Source organism: Lontra canadensis, unplaced genomic scaffold (assembly GCF_010015895.1).
Source record: "Lontra canadensis isolate GAN:19392208 unplaced genomic scaffold, GSC_riverotter_1.0 scaffold2, whole genome shotgun sequence".
Taxonomy (NCBI): Eukaryota; Metazoa; Chordata; class Mammalia; order Carnivora; family Mustelidae; genus Lontra; species Lontra canadensis.
The window spans coordinates 63,182,087-63,209,785 of record NW_022630996.1 but is presented as its reverse complement, the minus strand read 5'-3'; the positions used below and the strand labels follow the sequence as shown (position 1 = coordinate 63,209,785).

The 27,699-nt window shown below is 42.6% G+C and overlaps 1 protein-coding gene and 1 long non-coding RNA gene across 4 annotated transcripts in view; one reads left to right on the top strand and one right to left on the bottom strand.

Moving 5' to 3' along the window:
* Positions 1-720: 720 nt before the first annotated feature.
* On the top strand, positions 721-25,050 carry LOC116878097. The gene is made up of 3 exons (XR_004384770.1): positions 721-790; positions 23,824-23,981; positions 24,899-25,050. It is a non-coding gene; the product is annotated as an uncharacterized LOC116878097 (long non-coding RNA).
* PEX1 (peroxisomal biogenesis factor 1) overlaps positions 18,298-27,699 on the bottom strand; it is a 51,803-nt gene continuing 42,401 nt past the window's right edge. Inside the window, exons 17-24 of one of the 3 annotated variants that reach the window (XM_032875171.1) lie at positions 26,055-26,119; positions 24,906-25,048; positions 24,724-24,827; positions 23,848-24,024; positions 21,784-22,014; positions 20,690-20,887; positions 20,300-20,430; positions 18,298-18,591 (exon numbers count right to left, since the gene is read on the bottom strand). In XM_032875171.1, the coding sequence (XP_032731062.1) occupies positions 18,507-18,591; positions 20,300-20,430; positions 20,690-20,887; positions 21,784-22,014; positions 23,848-24,024; positions 24,724-24,827; positions 24,906-25,048; positions 26,055-26,119 (1,134 nt within the window). In that variant the 3' untranslated portion in view covers positions 18,298-18,506. Of the gene's footprint in view, positions 18,592-20,299; positions 20,431-20,689; positions 20,888-21,693; positions 22,015-23,847; positions 24,025-24,723; positions 24,828-24,905; positions 25,049-26,054; positions 26,120-27,699 lie in introns of those variants that run through there. The other 2 variants (XM_032875177.1, XR_004384762.1) reach the window with 2 other exon arrangements.

Here is a 27,699-nt window from a genome sequence, read left to right as displayed (position 1 = left end):
AAAGCTCCAATTTCCACAAAGTGAAAGAGATCTGATAACATCCTGTTTGGGGGGCATTTCAAGAAGATTAATCAAAGGCCTATTTGTACCAGTGATTCCTGATAAAGTTAATTAGCATATCAGGACCCACAAAATGGAGACCGGTCCCTACCACAAATCTAAACCTAAAACAGCCGCACCACAACACCTGTCAGGGAAAGCTTTCCGCCCTACGCCCCACTCACCCCGCCCAATCCCCCTGAGCTCAGCTGGAGCGGGTTTACTTGCCCTGGAAAACAGCACTGCCAGGCCTATGTAAGGCAAGGGCGACCTCCTAGCCAATCGCGCTCGGCTTCCGGGTTGCTGCTTCGGCCCAAGCATAAAACTCTGGCTCACGGCCCTGGCCCTTCGGGAGAATGTTGTTGCTCGTGAGGCGCTGTGCTTCCCCCAGTCCTGGATTCTTTTCCCAGACTAAGGACATCAGCTCGTTACTAAATTGTTTTAGTTGTGTCCTTTGACAGTTTAGCAACAAAATGGGACCCAAAGACAGTAGTTGAAGACTCTGGGGCGGCCCTCGGGGCGCCTGAAGGTCCCCACAGAGCTCTTTGGGCTCACTGAGCCCTTCCTGACGCTCTCTGGAGTCTGCAAGGAGCTTTTCTTGAGCTTAGCTTGTTTTGCATTCCAAGCTCTCTGAGTTCATCTTGATCCTTCTGGCCAGACCATCCGTGTGTGAGAGACTCCGACTCCGGATTTTTCACAGGGAGGCCTAGTGGGCCAAGACATTTGGTTTGCGGTTGACCTCCTCTACAAGGTAAGTGCTTTTTTTTTTCCTATGATGGAAAATGTAAAGATTTACTCTCGGCAACTTTCAAATATACAATATAATATTGTTGATTATCATCACCATGCTGTACATTACATCCCCGTGACTTATTTTAAAGTTTGTACCTTTTGAACTTCTTCGCCTATTTTGCCAACACGGCCCCCCCACCCCCGACACCCTCTGCTTCCCACAACTGCTCATCTGTTCTGTGTTATGAGCTCCTGGAAATTGTTTGTTTAGATTCCACATATAAGCGAGATCGTACAGTTGGTCTTTGATTTATTTCACATAGCATAATGTACTCAATGTCCATGCATGTTGCAAGTGGCAAGATTTCTTTCCTTTATATGGCTGCATAATACTCCATCGTATATCTGTCACTTTTTGTTTATCCATTGATGGGGACATTTAGGTTGTTGCCATATCTTGGTTATGGTAAATAATACTGCCATGAACGTGGGGGTACAGATACTTTTTCAAGTGAGTGTGTGTGTTTTCTTTGGATAAATACCGAGAAGTAAAATTGTTGGATCATAAGGTAATTCTATTTTTAATTTTTTTGAGGAAACCTCAAACTTTTTCACAATGACTGCATCCTTTTACATTCCCACCGAGAGTGCACAAGGATTCTCTTTTCTCCATATTTTCACCAACACTTATTTCTTGTGTTTTTTTTTTTTTTGATAATAGCCATTCTAACAGGTGTGAAGTGATCTCCTTATGGTTTTGATTTGCAGTTCCTTAATGATTAGTGATATTGAACATATTTTCATCTCCCTGTTGGTCATTTGTATTTCTTCTTTGGAAAAATGTCTATTCATTTCCTGTGCCCATTTTTAAATTGAGTTATTTGGATTTTTTGCTATTGAATTGTATGAGTTTTTATATATTTTTGATATTAGCCCCTTATCAAATATATGATTTGCAAATATTTTCTCCTATTGTATAGGTTATCTTTTAATTTTGTTGATGGTATCCTTTGCTGTGCTAAAGCTTTTTAATTTAATGTTGTCCCAGTTGTTTACTTTTGCTTTTGGTGCCTTTGCTCTTGGGATCAAATCAAAAAAAACCATTGCCAAGACTGATGTTAACCTTAAAAATAAAACTGAGTAATTTTGCCAGAAAAAAATGGGTTTATTTGGGAATAGCAGAGAATTGCAATTCAGAACAAACAAGCTATGGTAAAACCATAGGCAAATCTGGAGAACGAAGGACAGGAAAGTTCATGTATAGAGGAAAGGTGGGATTTGGGAGGGACTGTTAATAAACAAATAATCTGTTGGAATAAACTGACCAAGTTGGGAGTATAGTGCCTTTTCATTGACTGAACTGTGTCATTGGCCAGGCTGTTGCCAGGCAAGGAGAAAATCTTTGTTCCTCCCGTTGTCATAGTAAAGTATAGGTTTCTTCCTCTTGGGATCTGCAGTTGATGAGTGGGAGGGTTGTGAGAGCTCCTGGCTCCGACCTCCTTACTCCATTTTAAATGAGGTTTCCTTTTGTTAATTTTCACATGGCTTGTGTTTTCTTCTAGGTTTATAATTTCAGGTCTTATGTTCAAGTCTTTATTTTGTGTTAATTTTTATATATGGTATAAGCTGGCAGTTGAGTGTCATTCTTTTGCACGTGGCTGTTCAGTTTTCCCAACACCATTTGTTGAAGTGATTGCCTTTTTCCCATTGTATATTCCCGGCTCCTTTGTCCTACACTGACCGTTTATGTGTGAGTTTATTTTTAGGCTCTCTGTTCTGTTTCATTGACCTATGTGTCTATTTTTATGCCAATACCATACTGTTTGATTAATATAGCTTTTTTTAAAAGATCTTATTTCTTTATTTGACAGAGAGATCACAAGTAGGCAGAGAGGGAGGCAGAGAGAGAGGAGGAAGCCAGCTCCCTGCTGAGGAGAGAGCCTGATGCGGGGCTCGATCCCAGGACCCTGAGATCATGAACTGAGCCGAAGGCAGAGGCTTAACCCACTGAGTCATCCAGGCGCCCCAGAGTAATATAGTTTTGTAATATGGTTTGAAATCAGGAACCTTGATGGTTCCAGCTTTGTTGTTCTTTCTCAAGATTACTTTGGCTATTCAGGGTTCCATACAAAGTTTAGGATTCTTTGTTTTATTTCTCTGAAGTGCCATTGATCTTTTGATAGGGATTTCACTAAATCTGTAGATTGCTTTGGGTATACAGACGTTTTAACAGTATCCATTCTTCCAATATACAAACACAGAATATCTTTGCATTTATTCATGATTTCTCAAGGTACTATCTTAACCGAGTTTAACACCAGGGAGGTTTTCAGAAATTTTGCATGCGAAGTTGGTCTTAGAATGTTCTCCTTGACAAACACAGAAATGGTACTAAGTGGACAAGGTAGAACACTGTAAGGCTGTGGGGTTTGGACTGACAGTGAGAGTCAAATACAAGGTCATTGAAATAATCTTGGGTAAGTTACATACCTTCTCATGCTAGTTGAGGTTAAATGTAATAATATATTTTTTTAAGATTTTATTTATTTATTTGACAGAGATCACAAGTAGGCAGAGAGGCAGGCAGACAGAGAGGAGGAAGCAGGCTCCCCGCTGAGCAGAGGAGAGCCAGATGCTGGACTCGATCCCAGGACCCTGGGATCACGACCCAAGACGAAGGCAGAGGCTTTAACCCACTGAGTCACCCAGGCGCCCCAAAATGTAATAATATGTTTAAAGTGTTCAGGCACAGTGCCTGACACATAGTAAATGCTCAGTAATGCTACTGTTTAACATCTTGGGAAGTCCAGAATGGATTTTAAATAGAGAATGGATGTTTGGTGATGACATTCAGTTCAGTTGGTGACCATCCCAGTTAGGCTTGGCCCTGTGCTTATTACCCACAGATGGCAGGGGCCCCGGGGTGGTGGGGGTAGTAGGGGTGGGGGACAGAGAAATAGAAAACTCTGCTACTCTCCATGGGTTAGTTTTGTGGGTTTTTTTCTGATGGGTTGCAATGTCACTCTCACCTTCTACCCACTCCGTGTTTGGATCAGTGTGCATTGATCGTATTATAAGATACAAGAGGACTTCCTCACAGCCTTTGGTCTCCTTCCCCATCACATGCTGGGAGGGGGCCAGAGAACCCCACCTGCGTTGTGCTGCACAGTTGGCCTCTGGGCTCATCCCGTTTTTGAAACCAAAGCTTCTGGCACTGCCAGTCACCACTGCACACGTTTCTGAGCTTCCAAGAGGAGGCTGTGATCAGACACTGTGGTGCAGGTTGGATCTATAGCCAACCAACAGGCCCTGCCCTGAATCTTTGGAAATGTGGTTAAGATTTTCCCTATCCTCAGATTGTAGTCAACCTGAGAGATGTTTTACTCATCAGCTGAACTGACTGATCCATCTTTAGACATTGTCACCTGGCCATGCTTGTTGGTTTGTCACAGTTTCCTTGCAAGGGAAAAGACATCAGCTTGAAAAGTTATGGATTGTTTACTTAATTTAATATGGGAGGATTTTTTAAAAGATTTGTTTGTTTATTTACTTGAGAGCAAGAGAGAGAGAGTGCACACACCCATAGGAGGGGCCTGGGGCAGAGGGAGAGTGAGAATCTCAAGCAGACTCCCCCACTGAGTGTGGAGCCGATGTGGCTGGCTCTCAGGACACGGAGATTGTGCCCTGAGCCGAAATCAAGAGTTGGATACTTAACTGACTGAGCCTGCCAGGTCCCCCACATGTGGAATGCTTTTAAAACAATGTAATCCCTTCAGAATTGGGAAACATGAACTAATTAGATAATACAAATAATTTTATGGTGGAATTGACTTAATGATGAACCTGCTTATCTGTATATATGGAAGAATATGAAAGTTTTCCAAGTGCTACTGAATAAATTTGCATCAATGATAAAAAGATCTGGGGTGTCAGTCAGTAGAACATGTGACTCTTGATCGCAGGATATGAGTGTGAGCTCCACAGTGAGGGGCGGAGTTTACTTAATAAAAAACAAAAATATTCTACCAATTATAAATTTTCTAACACTTTTGTAATACTCAGGTGTGCTTCTGCTTAGGTGGGTTGTACTTTGCCAAGAGCAGTAGGCCTAAAGTGGTCTTTTGTGTGTGTGATACGTATATAAAATCATAAAATGTAAAGCAGTTTTATATTCCAATACTTGTTTCCTTTTTGGGGCAATATTTTTCAATTTGCAAATCTCAACCCATGTATGGGTCAAAACTAGCATTATTTGTATGAAATAGAATAGAATAAAAGGGGATAGAAGTGTCAGAGAACATCACATGTACTAAGAGTAGGTATTGTTTTGTAAATTGATTCAGCATGGAGTGTAAATGGACTGATCTTTTTTTTTAAGGATTTATTTATTTATTTATTTATTTGACAGAGAGAGAGAGATCACTAGTAGGCAGAGAGGCAGGCAGAGAGAGAGGGGGAAGCAGGCTCCCTGCTGAGCAGAGAGCCCAATGTGGGGCTTGATCCCAGGACCCTGAAATCATGACCTGAGCTGAAGGCAGAGGCTTAACCCACTGAGCCACCCAGGCACCCCTAAATGGACCTGATCTTGATGTGGGATGTAGTTGAAGTATTTTCACATTAATGGTTTATATCTCAGCATTTTTACTTGAGCTATAGCATTCCCTACATGAAATGGAATGGACACAAATTCCTACAACATATCTGAGTAATGGGCCAGAACAAATATCTGTGGCCAAAAAGCATAATTTCAATTTTCTGCCTAAAATGGTAGGCAAGGGGCGCCTGGCTGGCTCAGTCAGTAGAGCATGACACTGTTTATCTCCGGGTCATGAGTTCAGTCCCCATGCTGGGCATATATAGAGCATACTTACAACAAACAACCCTAGGCAAAATTTCTCTGTCAATACATGGTTGATGGGAATTGTTACCCTGGAATATTCCTTGGCTTTTAGTTGATTTGTTTGATTCTTGGAAACTTTCTGGGAGGTTGAGTCGTAAATCAGTTGTACCAAAAAATGTCAGGTTGTCTAGGAAATAAGTAAACTCCATGGCATGATGCCTTTGTCTGGTGTTTTACCTTTTATATTTTTATTTTTCCTTTATACTTATGAACATTGAGTATTTTACTATGGGAATATAAAATGCCCATTTATTTTAAGAATCAATGCTGCTGATATCTCCTGAAACTATTGTAGATGTCCATTTTCCATTGCTTTTACAATCAAAACTAATTACTCATCAACGTTATCTGCTCTAATCTAAAAAAAAAAATTAAAGACTAAAATATTGGACTTTTTTCTTTTCCCTCTTTATTTGAAGGAGGATTGCCCCAATTTCAGTTGAGAAATAATGATTCATTCACACATATTCATTGTTATTGACTGATGACCAGCACAAGGCACTGTTCTAAATTTATATCAGTAAACAATATGCATAAAAACCCAATTCTTTGTGGAATTTCCAAGATAGTGAAGTGATAACTGGGTATCATTTAAAAATAAATTTATAGTCAGTGCTCACGTTCCATGTTTTCCCAGTCAGACTCTTAATAGATGACTAGATTTTTGGTTATGAATTACTATACTAATGAGGGAAATATCAAAGGATGATGAGACCACCATTTAATATCTGAGATAAGAAAATACAAAACTGATTTTTTCTTACTATATATTCATGTACTCTGCTGGTCATACCCAGTCTTCCTTAGTAGAGCAGACTGCTGATCTTTTTACTTTTAATTAATTAATTAATTTTAATTTTTTAATTTAAAAGCAAATAACATGTAGTGTATTATTAGTTTCAGAGGTAGAGTTTAGTGATTCATCAATATAACACCCAGTGCTCATTACATCAAGTGCCCTCTTCAATGCCCATCACCCAGTTACCCCATCCCCTCACCCACCTCTCCTCCAGCAACCCTCAGTTTGTTTCCTAGAGTTAAGAGTCTCTTGTGATTTGTCTCCCTCTCTAACTTCATATTATTTTATTTTTCCTTCCCTTCCCCTATATTTTGTTTTGTTTCTTCCATGTATGAGTGAAATCATATATTTGTCTTTCTCTTAGTTCTCTTAGTATAATACTCTTTAGTTCCATCCACATTGTTGCAAATGGCAAGATTTCATTCTTTTGACAGCTGAGTAATATTCCATTGTGTGTATGTACGTACACACCACATCAACTTGATCCATTCATCCTTTGATGGACATCTAGGCTCTTTCCATAGTTTGACTATCGCGGACATTGCTGCTATGAACAAAGGGGTGCAGGTGCCCCTTCAGATCACTACATTTGTATCTTTGGGGTAAATCCCTAGTAGTACAATTGCTGGGTTGTAGGGTAGCTCTATTTTCAACTTTTTGAGGAACCTACAGACTGTTTTTCCTTGCATTCCCACCAACAGTGTAAGAGGGTTCCCCTTTCTCTGCATCCTTGCTGACGTCTGCCGTTTCCTGGCTTGTTAATTTTAGCCATTCTGACTGGTGTGAGGTGGTATCTCCATTGTGATTTTGATTTGTATTTCCCTGATGCTGAGTGATGTTGAGCATTTTTTCATGGGTCTGTTAGCCATTTGTATGTCCTGTTTAGAGAAATGTCTGTTTATGTCTTCTGTCCTTTTCTTGATTGGATTTATTTGTTCTTTGGGTGTTGAATTTGATAAGTTCTTTATAGATTTTTGGATACTAGCCCTTTATCTGATAAGACATTTGCAAATATCTTCTGTTCTGTAGCTTGCCTTTTGGTTTTGTCGACTATTTTCTTTGCTGTGCGAAAGCTTTTTATCTTGATGAAATCCCAGTTGTTCATTTTTGCTTTTGTTTCCCTTGCCTTTGCAAACATGTCTAGCAATAAGTATCTGCAACCGAGGTTAAAGAGGTTGCTTCCTATGTTCTCTAGGATTTTGATGGATTCCTGTCTCACATTTAGGTCTTTCATCCTTTTCAAGTTTATTTTTGTGTGTGGTGTAAGAAAATGGTCCTGTTTCATTCTTCTGCATGTGGTTGTCCAACCTTCCTAACACCGCTTGTTGAGGAAACGTTTTTCCATTGGACATTCTTTCCTCCTTTGTCAATGACTGGTTGACCATACAAAGAATTGAGGGTCCATTTCTGGGTTCTTATTCTGTTCCATTGATCTCTGTATCTGTTTTTGTGCCAGTACCATCCTATCTTGATGATTATAGTTTTATATTAGAGCTTGAAGGGATTGTGATGCCACCAGCTTTGGTTTTCTTTTTCAACATTCCTCTGGCTATTTAGAGGTTTTTTTCTGGTTCCATAGAAGTTTTAGGATTATTTGTTCCAGCTCTGTGAAAAAAGTTGATGGTGTTTTGATAGGGATTGCACTGAATATATGGATTGCTGTAGGTTGCATAGGCATTTTAACAATATTTATTCTTCCAATCCATGAGAATAGAGTGTTTTTCCATATCTTTGTATCTTTCTCAATTTCTTTCATGAGTTTTCTACAGTTTTCTGAGTGCAGATCCTTTGCCTCTGTGGTTAGGTTTATTCCTAGGTATCTTACAGTTTTGGGTGCAATTGGGTGCTCCTAAATTTCTTTCTTCTGTTTCGTTGTTAGTGTATAGGAATGTAACTGATACCTTTGCATTGATTTTTATATCCTGCCACATTGCTGAAGTCCTCTATGAGTTCTAGCAATTTTGGGATCAAGGCTTTTGGATTTTCCACATAGAGTATCATGTCATCTGGGAAGAGTGAAAGTTTGACTTTAAACCCCACTCAAAACAATGAACAGATCATCTAAGCAGAAGACAGAAATCAAACATAAAGCAAAGAAAGTGAAAGCAGAGTTTATTGAATAATGTACGTGACAGGAAGAGAAGGGCAGATGGAGTGTTGGGGTAGGGGGTGAAGGAAAGGAGAATGAGACTGTCACTTGGGGTTAGGAGTTTATACTGGAAAGGAGTCCAGGGTGCATGTTCCTCTGGGAATCCAGGGTAGGATCGAACCAAAAGCAGGTAGGTGTCAAGTGAACAACAAGTGTTAGTCCATAAATTACCCAAGGTGGGTGCGTTGATGCCAGTGTCAGCCGTGGTGTGTTGGTGTGTTTGAAGCTAGTGTTCTGGAGCATGGTTGGGGCCTGGATACTCTTAGAGGTCATCAGGGGTTTGGGGCCTTGGACAAAACTCAGAGGAGGATTAACTTCCTTCCCTCTTGAAGTTGGAACATAACTTCTTTGGCTTAGTCAGAGGCAAAATATGGAATGTGAGTAAATGGAGCTTAGCTGAAAAATGGCAGAGACAGAGCATTTCCAAGATGGAGTCCCTTCAGCTTTCCTACCTCATCTCCCCATGCTGGGAGACTTTTATCCTCCTTATTCTTAACAGGGTGTTGAAGAGCAGGGGTCTCATTTTGAGCTTCAAGCTGAAGAGAATGGTAGAGCATGCCTGTTGGGTAGGCGTAAGAATCCTGGGCTATCTGATGATGCGCAGGGCTCCTAGGTGGAGGCTGTCTGGCTCAGAAGAAATGAGGCCACATCATAAGAGCAGAGCAGTTAGGTTTGGAGACCATGCAGCAACAACAGCATCCGCAGCAAAGGAGAATTCCTGCTGGAATTATTGTGGATGTTTTCTAGATGGGTGAGCCCAACCAGGGATACCTTCAAGTGTTATTGCCAAGGGAGATGGCAGGGGGCCTGACAAAGGGTTAATAATCTGTATTTTAAGACCTTTTTAATCAGAAGCTGAATGCCTTTTTGAGCTTCCAGTCTTAGAGGCTGCTGTATAGTTACCTCAAGGGAGGTAGTTATGGGAGACCTTTTTAGACCTTCCAGGGATTTCTATTACCCATACAGTGGACTTTAGTTTGGTGAGGATGGGGGGAGGGAATTTATCAGTTATAGTACTTTTTCCTCCCAACTGTAAAGTCGAACTGGCTAACATGTCAAGTTTTCATCTTCTGTCAGCTCTAACATTCCCAGATGAAGTGTAGCTTGAAGTTTACGAAGCAAGTCTCTTCCCACCAGGGTGATGGGGCATTCAGGGCCCAGGAGGAAACTGGGTAGAGGTAAAGAAGAGCTGGGTATGCCAGTTAAAGGGGGTTGCCTTACTTGTGGCTGCCCATTTACTCCAGTTACAATACAAGATTGCCAAGACAGAGGCCTGCTGTGTTGGCTTGGGACAGTGAGCGGCTCCTGTGTCTAATAAAAACCTCAATCTTTTTGGGGTGCCTGGGTGGCACAGTTGAATGTCTGGCTCTGGGTTCCAGCTCCCATAGTAATCTCGGGGTCATGAGATTGAGCCCCATGTGGGGCTCTGTGCTCAGTAGAGCATTTGCTTGGGATTCTCTGTACCTCTGCACCCCACCCCCCAACCGGTCCCTCTCTCTCTCAAAAACAAACAAACAAAAATACGTATTTAAAAAACAAAATACCTCTATCTTACTGGCCACATCAAGGATTACCCGAGGCTCCTGGAATGGTACCTGGAGATGTCCAGAAGAAACCATAGAAGAGCTCAGACCCCTTCAGACCTCAGCCTTTTCGACTACTAATGCCTTAGGGTTTGGCCCTGTCTCCCTTCAGAGGTGAGGACCGTCCTTTCTCCAGTGGCCATCTTGCTTGCATAAAGCACAATAATTGGGACCTAGCTCTTTGCAAGCAGGGGGTCCTAGCCTGGCTTTACTAAGCTCTGGCTTCATAATCCTCTGGAGTGGGTATTGCTGGGTGGTACAGAGCCCCTGGCAGCTGCTATATATAACCTGGGCCTGCCACCAGCTTTTAGTAGTTTTTGTCTGCTTCTTCTGCCCTGTTATTTTTTTTTTTTTTAAGACTTTGAGAGAGGATGTGCACATGAACTGGGGGAGAGCAGAGGAAGAGGGACAAGCCGATGCCCCACTGGGAGTGGGGCTCCATCCCTAGACCCTGGGATCATGACCTGAGCTGAAGTCAGATGCTTAACTGACTGAGCCACCCAGGCGCCCCTGCCCTGTCCCTATTAAACACAGCAGAGGCCTTGTCCAAGAGTTGGTTCACAGGCGTCTGGGGCACTGTGTTTGCCTTTTATAGTTTCCTCCTGATACCTGGGGCTGCTTACACTGTAAAATGCACAGCTAAAAGAGATTGTCCCTCTGGAGAACTGGAATCAGTATTAGTGTACTTCCTGAGGGCTTCAACCAATCTCCCTTGGAAGAGAGCTCGATTTTCAACCTTCCCTTGAATTAAGTCCCTCCCCTTGTCATAGTTAACTGGTTTTACTATACATGCCTTCATTCCTGCAATTAAAAAAGTTACCGTGATTTCTCTCATCTAGGTCTTCTGGACCCCTTTGGTAATTCCACTGGGGGCCTCATCTGGGATTCTTTCTCCTCCAATGTGGTATGTTACATGTCTCTGATTATAAGCCGTGACCTCACTGGCATACTGCTGAGCAGCATTCAGTATGCTAGCTTTCTTTCCTGCCACGCAACAATGGGACAACAAAATTTGTAAATCTCCCCAGGTCAAAGCGAAGGTCAGGACTAACCTAGTACTTTTTTTTTTCTTTTTTTGGTAAAGCTTTTATTTATTTATTTGACAGGGAGAGAGAGAGAGAGCACATGTGAACACAAGCAGGGGGAGTGGCAGGCAGAAGGAGAGGGAGAAGCAGGCTCCCTGCAGAGCAGGGAAGCCCTATATAGGACTTGATTCCAGGACTCCAGGATCATGACCTGAGTCATGAAGGCAGTGGCTTAACCAACTGAGCCACCCAGGCGCCCCTAACCTAGCATATTTTTCAGAGAATTTGGCTGGGTCCAAACTTTTCCGTACATCAGGATAAATCACTCGTGGAGAATGGCATGTGTACCCCAATGGTGTCTCCGTCTCTGTCTTCAACCTTAGTGGAAATTGAGAGGCCTTGGGTTCAGTGGGTTGATAATGAGTGCCTCTGTGAGTAACAGCAGGATTCTGTTCCTGGGACAAAGGTGGATAAAGGTGGGGGACCTCTGAATATGAAGGAGGAGTCATTGGATCAGAAAGGGGCTCAGCAGGACTGGTCTTTGCATCTGAGGTCTTATTAGATTCAGGGACCCTCCTGGGGGGCAGGCCTACAAGGTCATCTAATCTCAGGTCGTTTTTTTTTTCAATCCTGGAAAATGAGCTGGGCACATTCTACAATTTTCCTTTAATTTTGGGTGTTGATATAGTGCCATAAAGATCATTACATAAGGTATTTCCTCCCATTTACCCTCCCGTTTACAAAACAAATCAAACTGTAAGATGGTGTTATAATTTAAGGACCCATTCTTTTTTTTTTCTTTTTAAAGATTTTTATCTATTTATTTGACACAATGAGAGATCACTAGTAAGCAGAAGAGGCAGGCAGAGAGAGAAGGGGAAGCAGGCTCCCCACCGAGCAGAGAGCCCGATGTGGGGCTCGATCCCAGGACCCCGGGATCATGATCTGAGCCAAAGGCAGAGGCTTTAACCCACTGAGCCACCCAGGTGCCCCTAAGGATCCATTCTTAAACCAGACTTCTTGGTCTGTTAGTTGATACTGAGGTCAAGTTTCATTGCAGTACAATGTTAATTTCTTTCTCTTTAAATTGCCCAATTTAAATTGTGTGCAGTTCTCTAGGAGGCACCCTAGGGGAGAGTCTTTTGGGATGCCCACAGCTGCCCCGATTTAGGACCCTACTGCATGTGGGGATTCTTTTTTTTTTAATCATTTTTTAAAATTTATTTTCAGCATAACAGTATTCATTGTTTTTGTACAACACCCAGTGCTCCATGCAATCCGTGCCCTCTAATACCCACCACCTGGTTCCCCCAACCTCCCACCCCCCCACCTCTTCAAACCCTTCAGATTGTTTTTCAGAGTCCATAGTCTCTCATTGTTCACCTCCCCTTCCAATTTCCCCCAACTCCCTTCTCCTAACTCCCCATGTCCTCCATGCTATTTGTTATGCTCCACAAATAAGTGAAACCATATGATAATTGACTCTCTCTGCTTGACTTATTTCACTCAGCATAATCTCTTCCAGTCCCGTCCATGTTGCTATAAAAGTTGGGTATTCATCCTTTCTGATGGAGGCATAATACTCCATAGTGTATATGGTTCACATCTTCCTTATCCATTTGTTCATTGGAGAGCATCTTGGTTCTTTCCACAGTTTGGCAACCGTGGCCATTGCTGCTATAAACATTGGGGGTACAGATGGCCCTTCTTTTCACTACATCTGTATCTTTGGGGTAAATACCCAGTAGTGCAATTGCAGGGTCATAGGGAAGTTCTATTTTTAATTTCTTGAGGAATCTCCACACTGTTCTCCAAAGAGGCTTTACCAACTTGCATTCCCACCAACAGTGCAAGAGGGTTCCCCTTTCTCCACATCCCCTCCAACACATGTTTCCTGTCTTGCTAATTTTGGCCATTCTAACTGGTGTAAGGTGGTATCTCAATGTGGTTTTAATTTGAATCTCCCTGATGGCTAGTGATGATGAACATTTTTTCCTGTGTCTGATAGCCATTTGTATGTCTTCATTGGAGAAGTGTCTGTTCATATCTTCTGCCCATTTTTTGATATGATTATCTGTTTTGTGTGTGTTGAGTTTGAGGAGTTCTTTATAGATCCTGGATATCAATCTTTTGTCTGTACTGTCATTTGCAAATATCTTCATGGTCCTCTCAATTGATGCAGAAAAAGCATTTGACAAAATCCAGCATCCATTCCTGATTAAAATGCTTCAAAGTATAGGGATAGAGGGAACATTCCTGAACTTCAAATCTATCTATGAAAAACCCACAGCAAATATCATCCTCAATGGGAAAAAGCTTGTAGCCTTCCTGTTGAGATCAGGAACATGACAAGGATGCCCACTCTCACCACTCTTGTTCAACATAGTATTAGAAGTCCTAGCAACAGCAATCAGACAACAAAGAGAAATAAAAGGTATCCAAATTGGCAATGAAGAAGTCAAACTCTCTCTCTTCGCAGATGACATGATTCTTTATATGGAAAACCCAAAAGACTCCACCCCCAAACCACTAGAACTCATACAGCAATTCAGTAACGTGGCAGGATACAAAGTCAATGTACAGAAATCAGTGGCTTTCTTATACACTAACAATGAAAATACAGAAAGGGGAATTAGAGAATCGATTCCATTTACTATAGCACCAATAATCATAAGATACCTGGGAATAAACCTAACCAAAGAGGTAAAAGATCTGTACTCGAGGAACTACAGAACACTCATGAAAGAAATTGAAGAAGACACAAAAAGATGGAAGACCATTTCATGCTCTTGGAGCGTAAGAATAAACATTGTTAAAATGTCTATACTGCCTAGAGCAATCTATACTTTTAATGCCATTCCAATCAAAATCCCACCGGTATTTTTCAAAGAGCTGGAGCAAATAATCCAAAAATTTGTATGTAACCAGAAGAGACCCCGAATCGCTAAGGAAATGTTGAAAAACAAAAATAAAACTGGGGGCATCACGTTATCTGATTTCAAGCTTTACTACAAAGCTGTGATCACCAAGATGGCATTGTACTGGCATAAAAACAGACACAGACCAGTGGAACAGAGTAGAGAGCCCAGATATATACCCTCAACTCTATGGTCAGTTAATCTTCGACAAAACAGGAAAAAATATACAATGGAAAAAAGACAGTCTCTTCAATAAATGGTGCTGGGAAAACTGGGCAGCTATATGTAGAAGAATGAAACTCGACCATTCTCTTACACCGTACACAAAGATAAACTCAAAATGGATAAAAGACCTCAATGTGAGACAGGGATCCATCAGAATCCTAGAGGAGAACATAGGCTGTAATCTCTTCGATATCAGCCACAGCAACTTCTTTCAAGATAGGTCTCCAAAGGCAAAGGAAACAAAAGCCAAAATAAACTTTTGGGACTTCATCAAGATCAAAAGCTCCTGCACAGCAAAGGAAACAGTCAAGAAAACAAAGAGTCACGTGGGGATTCTTAAATGGCACTGGGGTTTCCCTTAGTTGCACAAGACTTAAGACTGAGATGCCGCACTCTTTCATTTTCTTGCCTTCCTCTTTTTTCCAAGTCTAAGAGAGCAACAGCAGTTCCCTCTGCTAAGATTTTAGATCAAGTCTGCTGGATAATTATCCTGAAATTAATTGTATAACATAAGTGGGCAGAGGAAGTTGGACTTGCTAGCCCAGAATCAGGGATCTGGCAAAACAGATGTTTTAAAAGGCACTTGAGTAGCACCTGCATGGTGCAGTTGGTTAAGCGTCCAGCTCTTGCTTTTGGCTCAGGTTATGAGCTCAGGGGTGTGAGATGGAGCCCCGCGTCGGGCTCTGCACTCAGCAGGAAGTCTGCCTCAGATTCTCTCCGTCTTCCTTATGTTGAGCTCCCCCCCAGCATGCTGAGCGAATGAATGTATATGTATATAACTCACGAACTTACCACCACCAGTGTTGCCCGAGATAGTCGGGGGGTCCCAACATACTCCTTCAAGAAGTCCTTAAGAGGGGCGCCTGGATGGCTCAGGCATTGAGCGTCTGCCTTCGGCTCGGGTCGTGATCTTGGGGTCCTGGGATTGAGCCCTGCATCAGGCTCCAGGGAGCCTGCTTCTCCCTTTCCCACTCCCTTTGCTTATGTTCCCTCTGTCAAATAAATAAAATCTAAAAAAAAAAAAAAAAAAGTCCATAAGAAATACATTGGTGTATTTGTTAGGATTGATCTTGGCTGCAACAGGAACCCTAATCAGAGAAGTAAACAAGAGATTTATCTATCTTCTGCATAAAAAAAAAATCTAGGTGTAGGCCACCCAGGGCCGGTGTGTACCTCAGTGATGCCGTGAGGGAAACCGGCTCTGTCTTCTTGCTCTGTGATCAGTCTCCTTTGGTTTCTACCCTCGTGTTTGCAAGACGGTTGCTGCATCTCCAGATGCTGTGCTCTCATTTCAGGAAAAAAGCCCACCCCAGGGACTTACCTCTGCTCGCTGTCCAGAACTATGTCACATACCATGCATGGCTGTAACAGAGATCATGTGACTTGGTCACTTACTTTCCAAGGAGCACAGGAAGGCAAGGGAGAGAGTGTTGGAATGGTTGGAAGGAGTCTGTGTGTAGGCACCGATACCTGAGGGGAGATGCAATTGGCAGGGAGACGCTGCAGTAGAAACGGGCTTTCTGGGTTCAGTGCGGGTGAGTGGGTCCCGGTGTAACAGGCGCGGCTGTGGCCGCCGTAGCCAGACAGTGCGTTTGTTACGAGGATCTGACCCGCACGATTCTTTGTTGCACACCCACAATTAGTTGGGCAGCACCAAAGGGGTGATGTGAGTCATCACAGCTTCTTTAGGGCCCCTCACCCGGTTCTCAGGTTCAGGTCCGACAAAGCAGGAAGCCAGGTGTGTAGGGCAAGAGCCCTGATATAACACCGTAAGTACTTGTTGGGTCTCTTGTTTCTTTGAAGTCTTCCCCAAAGGACACAAAGCCACTTGGTAGACCATTTTCCAGTGTCCTGAAACATTCCAGGGATTATGAGACACACTGGATCTGCACTAACGTTAATTCCTGGAGACCCAGCGCTGCACCACGCACGACCTGCCTGTCAGAGCGAGCCCCGGTGGTTAGCCCTGACAATCAGTAGAGACAGAAAATCCTCCAAGGCAGCAGATTTTTTTTGAGCAGCATGTCTCTTTGATTTTGCCAGGAGATAGAGATATCTGATATAAAAATCCATGCAGGGGGTGCCTGGGTGACTCAGTGGGTTAAAGCCTCTGCCTTTGGCTCAAGTCATGATCTCAGGGTCCTGGGATCAAGCCCCAAGGTGGGCTCTCTGCTCAGCAGGGAGCCTGCTTCCCCCTCTCTCTCTGCCTGCCTCTCTGCCTACTTGTGATCTCTGTCAAATGGATAAATCTTAAAAAAAAAAATCCATGCGGAGCCATAGTCAGTGGCTAGCAACTGGGTGATGAGAGATTTACAGAGCAGGACCAGAGAACTGGCCAGGAAGCCTGGGAGCAACTAGGGCTGGAGTTCTTGGAATGTACTCAGAATAAGAATGTGCACGATCAAGGTGAATGTTGTCAGTGCTTTTAATCGTCTGGAGTTCTAGATGCGCTCTCTCCAGATGTCAGCTTTTTCCTCCCGCCCTGCGGTGCTTGTTCAATAGATTTATAAACTAAGTGGCCGCAGTGGCAGGGATGGGGGTGTCTGTGTGTCCTCTCTACAACACCAAGGCTGACCCAGCTTCTGTCCTTGAGGCCCCCTCATCTGCAGCAGTGACCAGCCATGTGGGTGTGTGAGCCGGGGACACCAGCCCAAGCCACGTGTGGTTGAAGGTTGATGTGGTTGAAGGTCTCTCTCTTCTGTCTGAGAGGAGGCAGTGATCTGTCCTCCCTGGAAGGGACACATTCTGGATCTGGATTTGCTTTGTCCTCCACGTGTTTGCCAGTACCATCTTTCAAGGACTTACTGACAGGGTTTTATGCTATTCTGCTGTCCCACAGGGCCCTTGCTTTCTGATCACCAAACTCACCCTGCAGATAAGGTGGTGAGCTTCGAGTGGAATTCACTGGACCTTCTGTAAACACCCCTCGCCCTGCAGCAGCTGGCCTTTTAGGGCCACAGCTCTTGGTGGGCTTGCAGCAGATACAGTCTGTCCAGTACAGGCAGGGACTCGGACCACGACCTCGGTGCAAGGATCAGGGAACGAAGGGGTAAGGGGGATTGCACTTAGTTAATACCAGAGTAACCCCAAGTCTTTGCCTCCATCCCCCATGATTCTGGGCTTTGCTGACTGAGAGGGAAGCCAAGGAGAAATACAAGAGGAATCTGGGTGAGGCCGGTGGCTCGTAAGGTGGTGGTGAGGGGCGCCGTGGTGCTGGCTGAGTGAGCAGAGCCTTGCTGCTTCTCGGCTCAGGACGGGAGAAGTGTGGACGGGACCTGCCGGTGGTACTGAATCTATTAAGAGTTCGAGGAAGATTTCCGTGATAAGAGGCCACCAGTGGCTCAGATGGGAATGAAGATTGAGACCATCCCACCTGGTAACAGACTCTCTAATCCAGCCTGCCCTCAAGGAACACGGAGTAAGTGCCAGAAGAGAGAAGCCAGAACTACTAGCCGCAGGCTCAGCGGCTGGGAGACACCAGGTGCTGCCTGTACATTTTTTCTTTGCTGTTCTTTGTTTTTCTGTATTTCACCTAACTTTGTCCCTGAATTCTTTTCACTTACCGCATTACTAGATGTGGTTTGTGCTGATGGTGGCTGACTTTACCTTGGGTTCACAGACTAGAGAACATCCAGATAAGGTCGTGACAGAGCAGGGAAGGAATGGGCAGCACTCCACGCCCTGGCCTGGGAGCTGCAGGTCGGAGATTAGGGGGATGTGATCTCATTTCTTGTGGAAGGAATAATGACATTTATTTGAATTGTGGGTGAATTCTGTGTATTCTGACAGAAGAACAGGATATTTTATTTCCAAGTGGTCACAGCTGCTAAGCCCAAGATTTGTCAAATGCAAGGAAGATGGTAAATATGAGTTTTAAGAAATGTATTTTCTTCAGGTGAGAAAAAAAATTACACTATTTGGACCATAGTATTTCACTAAGGATTTAATTTAGATTTATAGGAAATAAGACACAGACTCTGCTATAAATATCCCAATTCTACCATTTAATTTCATGTAATCCTGATTATTATATAACCAGATTTTATAGCTTAATTTGTTAAAAAGAATTTTACAGACACCATTTTTACTGTTACAACCTAGGAACAAGCCAGCAAAAACAAAATCACAAGCATCTTTTATGCTAGTGTTACTTTCTGTCCAGGTCGAAACATTGTTCCACTTTGATTTTTTCTCTTCTTTGGATTTTGAAAGTTTTCATACCTTAAAAAGAATGAGATAATATTTAATGCATGTAAATGTTAAAATTACAAAAGAGGGGAATTATTTGCAAATTATTTGCAAACAGATTATATTTTAGCCAAAAGGAAGAAACAAATTAGAGTGCTTTATTTTTGAAAGTTGGACCTTCCAATCAAAAGAACAAAGGGGATAAAAAGACAAGTTAGAAAGATGTAAATTTTTAAACAAGATTTTTCTCCAAGCACGCTGGCCAAGATCAGAGAGAGAGGATTATGCCCGGTGTTAGGGAAGCTGGCCTCTCCACATATGGTGTTGTAGGTGTGTCTGGAAGGCAAGCAGCCTTTACAAAATGTGTGTATCCTGCAGGGTAACAATTCGACCTCAGTGTGCAAACCTTCAGCTCCAAGGATGTTCATTAACGCACTGTGTGATGGTGAAACCCTGGAAGCAATATTGGAAATTGTGGCTGAGCCACCCTATGAAGCGACATTAAGAACAAAGTAACATTTAAAAATGTGAAAGAGGGGCGCCTGGGTGGCTCAGTGGGTTAAAGCCTCTGCCTTCGGCTCAGGTCATGATCCCAGGACCCTGGGATCATGCCCTGCATCGAGCTCTCTGCTCAGCAGGGAGCCTGCTTCCTCCTCTCTCTCTGCCTGCTTATGATCTCCATCTGTCAAATAAATAAAATCTTTAAAAAAAAAAAAAAGATAAATGAAATGTGAAAGAATGTTCAAGATGTCGAGGGAAGACTATACAACACCAGGTGCAAAGTGGCTTAGTGGGAAAAAAAAAAAAGGCACAAATATATGCTTTGGGTCGGGGGGGATAAGGGAAATTTTCTGATTTCTCTACGATAAACACATAAGAATATGTACTTACTGGGAGTAGAATATGCCACCCCAAAAGGGGCCTCTTTGGCATGTGGACTATGTTGAGCTGAAGGAAATCAAGACCCCGCAGACTCGGGTAAAGCTTTTTAATCTCCATTAACTACCTAGATGAATTAAAGTGGCCTGCTTTCTGGTACAGACTCCCAATTTACCAGAGAGGACTTCTTTTTTTACTGCAGAGCAGGGCAAATTTCCTTCCTCCCTTTCTAAGCCCTAGGCCTCTGTCTCTTTCCTTAGCTCAGGATGGTGTCTAAACCTTAGTGGCTGGACTGCCTTTGAGTTTCCTACCTTAGTGGAGCTCGTGTATGTATGAAATTTTTCTTGTGTTACTGTCTTTTGTCAATTATTAGACAGGCCAAAGAACATAGGGAAGAAGGGAAAATTTTTCTGTCCTTACAATGTACACATACCTGTCCACCTCAAAAAAGAGCTCTAACTTCTAAAGACCAGGAATAAGCATCTCTTGCACTGAATTAAAGTTAAATCCCTGACCCAGAATGGTCCCCAGTCGATGGGTCTAGAGACAACTGCAAGAAGCCTACAAACCCAAATGTGTGTGAACCACGGTCCACAAGTCAATGAATCTGAAGGCATTTTTGGCAAACTAGTTGAGCTTTAACAAAGCTTTTAAAATTAAATCAGTTCATTATAAAACAAGTATCAAGTGAACTAGATAGTGAAAACTCATTTTATACTTCAATACTCAAAGTTTTGGGGTGTTTAAAGGCATAGCTATTGTTTTGATGGGGCCTTTACATATTCAAAATAAGTTACTTTACAGCTGACTGGTCACTTAAACTTTTCATCTCCCTACTTCCGAACCAGAATCAGGTACTTACAGCTCAGCAAAATTCTTCCAGTCGTCTTCACTAATGGATGGCCTCGTGTGACTGAGCGCAGACATTAAATGCGACTGGCTAATGGCCAGACTGGTTTTGACTGGTCCTGGTTGGTGAAGGGAGTCATCCTCCTTAAATAAAAAAACACAAGGTTAACTTAGGGCTGTGATGGGCAAAGCCGCAGCCCATTTTCCGGGAGACTATACATTCCCTTTCTCCTAAGATTACCAAAAACTGTTTCAAAGCAGGATGCACATGACTATTTGATCAATGTGTTTCAGTCTCTTTATAAACAGAGCTCATTCCTTGACAGAAATACTCATCACAAAAGGAAGAACAATTCTGACAATCTTTACAGTGGTCACGGGGGTGGGGGGAGACAAGCCATACTCCACTTTGGCTCCGGTATCTGCCTTTGATGACACTGATCTCTGCCCGCAGCTGCTCTCTCTGTTCCTGGGTGAGTTCTTGGTAACCCTCCTGTGAGGCTGTTCGCAACACCGGAGGGCGTGAAAACGACTGCTCTTTCCCAGGACCTCCAGAAAAATCCTGCGTCATGGAGCTCGGCGCAGACAGGCACTGTGAGCTCTGCGTGGGTTAAGTGTGGTCAGGAGAGAAGGGAGGAAAAGAGCGGGAGAAAAGGATATATGTGTATCAAGGATCAAAATAAAAATATGAAGTAGTAAAACCTTAACATGGACAAGCTTACATCTGATTAACTGAAATTAAGCCTTTCAAAATCTGTTCATCTTTCTCATGCTGTGAAACCACCACTGGGTGAAAACTGCCACAGGGGTGTTTTTAATGCTTTGTTACTAAATCCACCACACTAATGCCCTGGGGAAGGTTCCAACTGTGCCTTATTTGTTTTCAGCAGAGTGAGTTATAAGGTTCTGGATCAGCTGCACTAAGTTAAGAAACAGACAACAATGACTAGAGTTAAACCAAGAGCTTATTACTCTTGGGGATAAAAATGGCTCACTTTTAGATTAAAAACCTGAATAAAGCAGATGTGCAAAAACCAAAAATATAACTAAATATACCTAAAAATGTTACGTATACTGATAAAGTACAGTGAACCACTGTTAATTTTGGGACAGGTATTAAATGCTATTTTAAGATACTGCCCCATGAAATCTAAACGTTTTCCTTGTTGCAGCGTTACATCAAATTTCTCATTATCTTCAACTGTCTTAATGATAACGGTGTCCTATACAATGGATCTGCTACTAAAGAGGTTTTAAAACCACTCACGAAGGAAGATAAACCCCCAAGCAATCGTCCCAACTCCTTGGCTTCCTCTCGCTGCCAGCTCTGCCTCGCAGTCCTTACACCGAGGATGAAATGACTAACTCGTGTAAGGAAAAGCCAGGCTACTTTCCGGAAGACCCAACCGGAAAGCACAGGTGAGGCTGGGTAGGAGCTTCTACACCAACCTACGCCTTTACACATCACAACTGTACACAGGCGACCGCCCGAGATACCAGGTCAGAAGACGTTCCGTTTCCAAGTTCTGATTCATAAGAGCTTCCAAAGTAGAGCCGGTACATGTTGAATCTGGATTCATCCGGAAGCATCTCGGACATCTCTAGAGAAACAAGGGACTGCTCCAAGCCACATTCCCCATCTCCAGCTGAATCGTCCGAGCCACTGCTGTGGTTAAGAAAAACCATCGACGACAGACTCAGGTCACTATCGGAGCTGGAACTCCCATCCTAAAACACACAAAAAGGACAACAGTTGTAAAGATCTAAATAATCTACAACTGTGAAATAAACTACACCGAGACCAGTACAAAAGGCATTTCTCTAAACTTTTGTTCTTCAACAGGGTTCTCATCCACCCTGTGTCCTCTGTGATCCCCTCAGACCAGACTATAGGATGCAAATGGCAAAGGGGTCACAGTTCTCCCACAACCACACAACAGTCCCACAAGTCAGGCCCCAGCTGCACGCTTTCTGTGCACATGCTGTACGAGCCGTTGTTGCTAGGACTCTGGGATGAATGCTGTCGGCCGCCAGACTGTGTGGAGGGTCCAGAGAGCACTGCCTATGCTCACCAGCGGTGTGGCCTGGGAGCTGCACTGGGCACTTAGAGAAAAACAACCAGCCCTCAGGAAACATGCATTGAACCAAACTTGGGCTCTTACTAATTTTCTAATGATTCTGAGGCACATAATAAAATTTTAATTATTAAAATAGGGGCACCTGGGTTGCTCAGTTATTAAGCGCCTGCCTTCATCTCAGGTCACGATCCCAGGATCCTGGGATCAAGCCCCTCATTGGGCTCCCTGCTCGGAAGGAAGCCTGCTTCTCCCTCTCTCTCGCTTTAATAAGTAAATCTTACAAAAATAGAATGTGTACATAATTTACCATCTCCCCAAAATCTCTGTAACAAAGCTAGGATTCAAGCCTCTGCGTTTTATTTGTATAAATCTGTCTTCCAACTCTGAAATGATGAAGCAACCCTGTGATACAGTGCTTTATCTGTCTTCCAACTCTGAAATGATGAAGCAACCCTGTGATACAGTGCTTTATCTGTCTTCCAACTCTGAAATGATGAAGCAACCCTGTGATACAGTGCTTTATCACTGCAGTGTTTTAAAAATAAACCCGTTTCTGTTAATGAAGAGGGTGGAGAGCGTCAGTGGCCTGCCAAAAGAAACAGCAAAAACTTGATAGTATCTGACTTAGGAACGTCAGGCCCTGTGAGACCCTCCAATCAAATGGGGTTAAGGGGGAATACACAGGGAAACCCTGCCTAGAAAATATCAAGTCTATAATGTAGCAGAAGTCAGATTATCTGCTGCAAAAATTAAAATACTATCCTGAGAGGATAGATCTGGGGTACAGAAAGTGTAAGTTAAACCTAGAATACCTTGTTCATCAGGAATCGAGTCCGTGATCAAAGAATGATGGGGACATATCGAAAGGACACAGAAGCCATCCACACGTGGCTCCTGTGGGCCAGTTCTGGGACAACTTGAGCTTCAATATAAACACTCTTTGTTTTATACTTTAAATAAAAAAATATGGGGTGCCTGGGTGGCTCAGTAGGTTGGAACCTCTGCCTTCGGCTCAGGTCATGGTCCCAGGATCCTGGGATCAAGCCCCGCGTTGGGCTCTCTGCTCAGCAGGGAGCCTGCTTCTTCCTCTCTCTCTGCCTGCCTCTCTGCCTACTTGTGATCTCTCTGTCAAATAAATAAATTTAATAAATAAATAAATAAAATTTCTGGTTGTATTATCTAATTCATGATAACCCAATTGAACTAATATCCTTCCATGTACCATTTTTACTAGTAGTAAGGTAACCTTAAAGGTAACAGTAAAGAAATAGATACTGAACACTTCCTAATTACAGATTCTCTGCAGAACTAGGATTCCAACGATGGACCATCTGACTACAGGTAAATTTCTCTACAGTTGTACTAAGGCTGTTAAAAAATAGGATTTCTTAAGGTTGCCATGTTGACACTAAACTGCTCTTATTCACTAAACTGCTCTTATTCTCTTAAAACGCCACAGCCCCATCCTCCTGCCGTGACTGACTTGGAGCGCAGAGGACAGCAGCCGTCCGTGTAAGGCCTCTAGCTGCGCGTTGTAAAGTAAAGCTTTCAGATCAGCCCCCGTGAAGGAGTCGGTCACTGAGGCCACGTGCTGAAGGTCCACGTCATCTGCCAGAGGTAGAGAGTCACTGAGAACGTTTAAAATTTCAAGACGTGACACCTGAAGGGAGAAAAACTAATTGACTTAACAAATAAAATGAAGTTAAATTCTATTTTAAACTGTATTATTATTTTTTACAAATTAACTGTAGTTCTAATAAGCATTACAAGCTGAAAAATGTACCACTAATCTACTCTCTCTCCTCTGGAGCTTTTTCCCTACCAGAAGAGACCGAGGAAAATGAATGAAAATCACAGTGTAAATCCTTATTCAGATCATGCTTTTTTTTTAGGTTTCGGCAAATGAGCCAACAAAGTGTTTCAAAAGAAATTTTAAGCAATAACTACAAGTGACAAATTCATTAGTTTGTAAATTTGGGGACAGGAGGTGGGACAACAGACTAGGAACAGTTAAAATCTTACCTCTCTGTAACCTGCTTGGACGCTCGCTAGTCATATGCTTAATTCTTAAAAAGTCTTGCCAGGATAAGGAGGTGTGTGACCTTTGGACACAGGGAACGTGGACATGGACACGTGAAACTTAAAGTTTCCATCCTTTTTTTCCAACCGGCCAACAGTGAGAGGCTACAAAGTTTCCAGACTTGCACGGAAACGCCTGGGCTTCGTATCTACTTCGGAATCTGCGACTAAGGCCCTGCCTAAAGCTGCTCTTCTACGGACAGCTATCACCAGGCAGAAGTAAAGCTCACAAGGCTAGAGCGTAGCATTTGTTGGGTTTTAGACTGAGTGCAATTGTCACCTGATCCGGAGGAGGGCAGTAGACACATCTATCGAATCGGCCAGGCCTCAGCAGGGCAGGGTCAATCAGGTCAGGGCGACTCGTAGCAGCCAATACATAAACACCTGGGGGAAGATATTCTTTACTTAAATCCTGGTGAAATTATTGTTACAATAAGCTATTTCTATTTTTACAGTTATTACCCTGTAAGCCTTCCACTCCATCCAACTGAGTCAGCAACTGGTTAACCACGCGGTCTGTAACCCCTGTGTTATCATGGCCTCGCCGAGGAGCAATGGATTCAAATTCATCAAAGAAAAGAATGCAGGGCTTGGCCGCCTGCGCTCTGGGAAAAACAGTATTTCATATTTGAATAAGGCAAAGTAATAACTGTGTATATATATATGTTTGTACATATATGTATTGATTTAAATCTTTATAGCAAATCCTTAAAGAAGGCAAAGTGTATATAACTATCCTTGTTTTCAGTAAACTGGGTCTTTGAAACTTACCGTTGCTAGGTATGGAACCATGGGGCCAATTTTCAAAAGATATACCAGTTTGCTTAAAAAGACTGTATTCTCCAGTTGTTGGGTACATGTTCTATATACACTTAGATCAATCTTGAGTCTGTTGTTTAAATATTCTGACACCTAGGAAAATCTTTTACTATGAAGGTAGATTTATCCTTGCAGTTCTATCAATTTTTACCTTAAATATTTTGAAGCTATCTTATTGAATACACACAATTTTAGAATTATCTTCCTGGCAAATTTGTCACCATGTGGTGACTGCCTTTATCTGTAATAATGCTTTCTGGGGAATGTTCCGTTGCTTAAACTGGGTGGTGGATATACAAGAGTTCATTTAAAAAATATATGGACTTATATTCTCCTGCTATTTTATAAAGAAATTTTAAAATGACACCAAGTAGTTTTTGAATTTAAAATCTTACTTTCACTCTTTAATGCTATAATAGTTTCTCTTTTAAAAAAATTAACAGGGGCACCTGAGTGGCTCAGTGGGTTAAAGCCTCTGCCTTCGGCTCGGGTCATGATCCCAGGGTCCTGGGATCGAGCCCCACGTTGGGCTCTCTCTCAGCAGGGAGCCTGCTTCCTCCTCTCCTTCTGCCTGCCTCTCTGCCTACTTGTGATTTCTGCCTGCCTCTCTGCCTACTTGTGATTTCTGTCAAATAAATAAAATCTTAAAAAAAAAAAAAATTAACATTGCATATGGCCAACTTCATCTAGAGTAATGATGTGCTTCATATTACCTGGAGATTCTTTGAATAACTACTTATGATTTTCTTTCAGCATTTCATGTTACTTAAAAAATAGTCATAGGAAACCTACCTAATAAAAATATCCCGAACCGCTTGTTCACTTGCTCCAATGTATTTGCTGAGTAACTCTGGCCCCTATTGGGTAAAATAAATTAGAATTGAGATAAAATTCTTTAAAAACAATATTTTTGTTTGACTTAAACAGGTGTCTCAAATACATTTTAAAAATTACGTGGCTGGAATAACTATCCTATCACAGGTTCTACACCTTGTGTCATCTGTGCCTAGTACCTCTGTCCCCAGTCTCAGGGCTCAGCTCTCTGACAGAATGCCACATCCTAGAAAGGCCTGGCTGCCGACCCTCTCAGTCCTGCTTGTCTTCCTGCATAGACCTCCGTGTCTGCTATATTCTGTAGTGAATGGGTCTTTCTCCAGTAGTAGAATGTAAGTTCCAAATGTAAGCTCCAAAAAGGCAGTTTTGTTCACTACAGAATCCCCTAACTGAACATAATAAATTTTTTTTAATGGGAGAAAAAAAAAAATCAAACCTGAATAGGCCCAGGGGCACCTGATGGCTTAGGCAGTCGAGCATCCGTGAGATCCAGCCCTGTGCTGGGCTCCGTGCTCAGCAGGGAGTCTGCTTGTCCCTTTCCTGCTGCCCCTCCCCCTGCTTGCATGCTTGCTCTCTCTCAAATAAATAAAATCTTTTTAAAAAAGACAAAACCAAACAAAACTGAATAGGCCCTAAAGTGATCTCCAGTGAAAAATCATTACCTCAAAAAGACCAAATACTGGGGCACCTGGGTGGCTCAGTGGGTTAAGCCTCTGCCTTCAGCTCAGGTCATGATCTCAGGGTCCTGGGATCGAGCTCCACGTTGGGCTCTCTCTCAGCAGGGAGCCCGCTTCCTCCTCTCTCTCTGCCTGCTTCTCTGCCTACTTGTGATCTCTGTCTGTCAACTAAATAAATAAAATCTTAAAAAAAAAAAAAAAGACCAAATACTGATCAGGATATGTGACCCCAATAAAAAATTTCTAATACTGAGATAGATATCTATTGATATACTAGTATTTAATGAGATTTCCTAGTCTAAACAGAACCACAGAGGATGGAACAAGAAACGACTAAGGCAAAATATTATGAACAAGGCAACATACTGGTGTCAGTGAAGGCCCTTGTCTTAGACACATGTCTCCCCGCATCTACCCTGACCCACCCAGAGAGAATTTCTTTACTGAAACCTTTCTGTTGAGAATTCATCCCAAACCATGATTTGAAGGTTTACTAAAAGCCAAAGATGGCCTCCTTAGTGGAACAATCTAAACTACAACAACATGTATAAACTTTAATCCTGAAGATTGCTTTCCTTCATATAGTGAAAGTACATTTCAGTGACAAGCAAAAAAGAAGCGTATATATAACCACAGTCACTCCAAAATCCAGAAAAAGGTAGGAAATTTTAAGTTACACTCTTTCTCCATCACGGCCAGGGTAGCTGGTAACCATATAACAAACTCACACACACACACAAATCACGTCATCATAAGAAGGATAGGCATAACCCAACTGCAAATTACTAAACTGGCTTCCAGATTATAAATCCATTTTGAAAAAGGCTACACTATATATTGATTTCTTCCCCCCTTGAAATCTAATGACTAAATTACTATTACGGGGTTGCTGAAAGCATACAAGTAAGATATGGGACCTCAGGCTG